At 57.4% G+C, this 1,187-nt stretch overlaps 1 protein-coding gene across 1 annotated transcript; it reads right to left on the bottom strand.

The window, feature by feature from the left end:
- Positions 1-322: 322 nt before the first annotated feature.
- LOC111554095 (interferon lambda-3) lies at positions 323-1,075 on the bottom strand (the record flags this gene model as incomplete). Its single annotated transcript, XM_026452698.1, has 3 exons — positions 323-643; positions 737-820; positions 926-1,075. Coding segments are annotated over 3 exons (333 nt in total), but the record flags the coding sequence as incomplete, so codon positions are not given.
- Positions 1,076-1,187: the final 112 nt, after the last annotated feature.

Here is a 1,187-nt window from a genome sequence, read left to right as displayed (position 1 = left end):
GGGTGGAGGTTAGCCCAGTGAGAGGAGTGGAGGTCCCTTTCAGCAGAGTCAGCTCAGGATGGACCCACAGCCAGGAGGAGGCAGGAACCTTAGTCCTACAGCAGCAAGGAACAGTGATCTGCCGACAATGTGACTGACCCTGGAACGAGTTTCTCTTCAGAGCCCCCAGGAAGAGCCCAGCAGCAATGCTTGGATTCCAGCCTGTGAGTCCCACAGGAAAGAAACCGGCCAGGGCCAGTGAGCCTCTGACCTGTAGACTCCCCGCTCATCAAGTGTGTCTTTGAAAGATGCTACTTTTAGCGTTGTTATGGCAGCAACGCAAAGGAAATACACACCAACACACACACACACAGTCCCACGTCATGGGTGTCTTTTCCTCATTGTTTATTTCAACAAAGGTTATAAAAAGTAGAAAAATAAACATTTTCCTGGAGGTGACTTGGGTTTACACACACAAATACATAAATAGCGATTGGGTGGCAATAAATTAAGACAAGCGGTTAATTGATAAATAAAATCTCAGATTGCATGACTGGTGGGAGAGTCAAACACACAGGTCCCCGCTGGCGACACATTTCAGGTCCCGCGTGAGGAGGCGGAAGAGGTTGAAGGTGACAGAGGCCTCGAGGCAGCCAGGGGACTCCTGTAGGGAGGAGGGGATGGGTCAGGGGCTGTCCAGGGTCTGGGCTCCTAGTGGCTCCCCAGACCCCAGTCCCTCTCTTCCCAGGTCACTCACCTTTTTTGGGGCCTCCTGGAGCCGGTGTAGCCAGTGGTGGAGGCGGCCCCAGGGCCTGGGCCCTGCCGTAGGCTGAGGCTGGATCTGTGGACAGAGGAGAGCTGTGTGTGAGGCGGGGCCTGGGCCACCACAGGGGAAGGACGCTGCTCAGAGCCCACAGACCTGGGTGCCCGGGCCCCGAGGACTCACACAGGCCCGGAGCTGGGCTAGGATGTGGTGCAGGGTGTGAAGGGGCTGGTCCAAGACATCCACCAGGGCCGAGTCAGCGTCTGCGGCAGCCTCCAGAACCTTCAGCGTCAGGGCCAGCTCAGCCTCCAAAGCCACAGGGCGCTCCCTCACCTGAGGAGAGGTGAGAAAGAACAGGTGAGGGGGCAGGTGAGGGGAACAGGTGGGGGAGGAGGGTAGAGAGGAACAAGTGAAGGTGACAGGCACAGGGGAGAGGGCACAGCCA

This window comes from Piliocolobus tephrosceles, unplaced genomic scaffold (genome assembly GCF_002776525.5).
Source record: "Piliocolobus tephrosceles isolate RC106 unplaced genomic scaffold, ASM277652v3 unscaffolded_39057, whole genome shotgun sequence".
Classification (NCBI taxonomy): domain Eukaryota; kingdom Metazoa; phylum Chordata; class Mammalia; order Primates; family Cercopithecidae; genus Piliocolobus; species Piliocolobus tephrosceles.
This window is presented reverse-complemented; position numbering and strand designations above follow the sequence as displayed.